General features: G+C 33.9%; 1 protein-coding gene across 1 annotated transcript; it reads right to left on the bottom strand.

The window, feature by feature from the left end:
• Positions 1 to 439: 439 nt before the first annotated feature.
• Positions 440 to 958, bottom strand: LOC107735752 (polypeptide N-acetylgalactosaminyltransferase 6-like; the record flags this gene model as incomplete). The annotated part of the gene is made up of 3 exons (XM_016547338.1): positions 440 to 501; positions 575 to 733; positions 893 to 958. Coding segments are annotated over 3 exons (252 nt in total), but the record flags the coding sequence as incomplete, so codon positions are not given.
• Between the last annotated feature and the right edge of the window lie 4 nt (positions 959 to 962).

Below are 962 nucleotides of genomic sequence, written 5' to 3' on the forward strand. Positions count from 1 at the left end.
TGATCAAAAATACAGTAAAAACAGTAATACTGTGAAATATTATAAATTATTTTCAGCAGCTATTACTCAGTCTTCAGTGTCACTTAATCCTCCAGAAATCCTTCTAATACGGAGATTTGGTGCACAAGAAACGTGTCTAATAAATTCTAAAAACAGCTGTACAGCTTAATTTGTGGAAACCATATATCATATTTTTCATGATTTTTTGATGAACAGAAAAGTTCAAAAGAACAGCATTTATTTAAAACAGAAATATCTGGCTACATTATAAATGTCTTTGATCAATTTAACGCATCCTTACTGTGAAAAAAAAAAGTCTAATATAAATAAAATCATCCAGACCATTCACTTTTGAACGGTAGTGTACATCAATATACAACATTTATAAAAAAATTTAAGTATAGCTTATATTTTTGGTGACAACAGTGGTATTTGATCAAGTTGTTCACCTGCTAAAAAGGACTGCAACAGACATTAAGTAAAAGGGGAAGAAAGTAGGATCTGATAAACAGAGACAGTAAAAATGAAGAAAGACCAGTTGAGTAATTAATTTCTGTTCAGAGATAACACTTACTTCTGTGACCACCCATTCTTGTTCAGGAGTCAAACTACTGCCTTTGCCCTTCAGCGTACAGAGCTCAATCTTCACTGGCTCTGGGTAAGGAGACGCATGCAGGCAGAGCTGTTTCCCTATGTTATGCCTCAGCTCATTATGTGACGTATATTCAAAGTACTGAAAACAAACACATCATGATGAACATCTGTTCTCTTTGGATCAAGAAGAAAACCATGGTCAAAATGTAATTTTATTCTTATTACAATGTGTCACTTTTGTTTTAAGAGCACCTCTAATCATAATATCAATGTGAATGACACAGCAATGGTACTATACCTGATTGCCGCCCATGTTGTGACATACATACATAATCACAGGCTTTCCCCCATTGTTACTTTCTCCAACA

The sequence above is a fragment of the Sinocyclocheilus rhinocerous genome, unplaced genomic scaffold (genome assembly GCF_001515625.1).
Source record: "Sinocyclocheilus rhinocerous isolate Xijiao unplaced genomic scaffold, SAMN03320098_v1.1 C36273550, whole genome shotgun sequence".
Lineage (NCBI taxonomy): Eukaryota > Metazoa > Chordata > Actinopteri > Cypriniformes > Cyprinidae > Sinocyclocheilus > Sinocyclocheilus rhinocerous.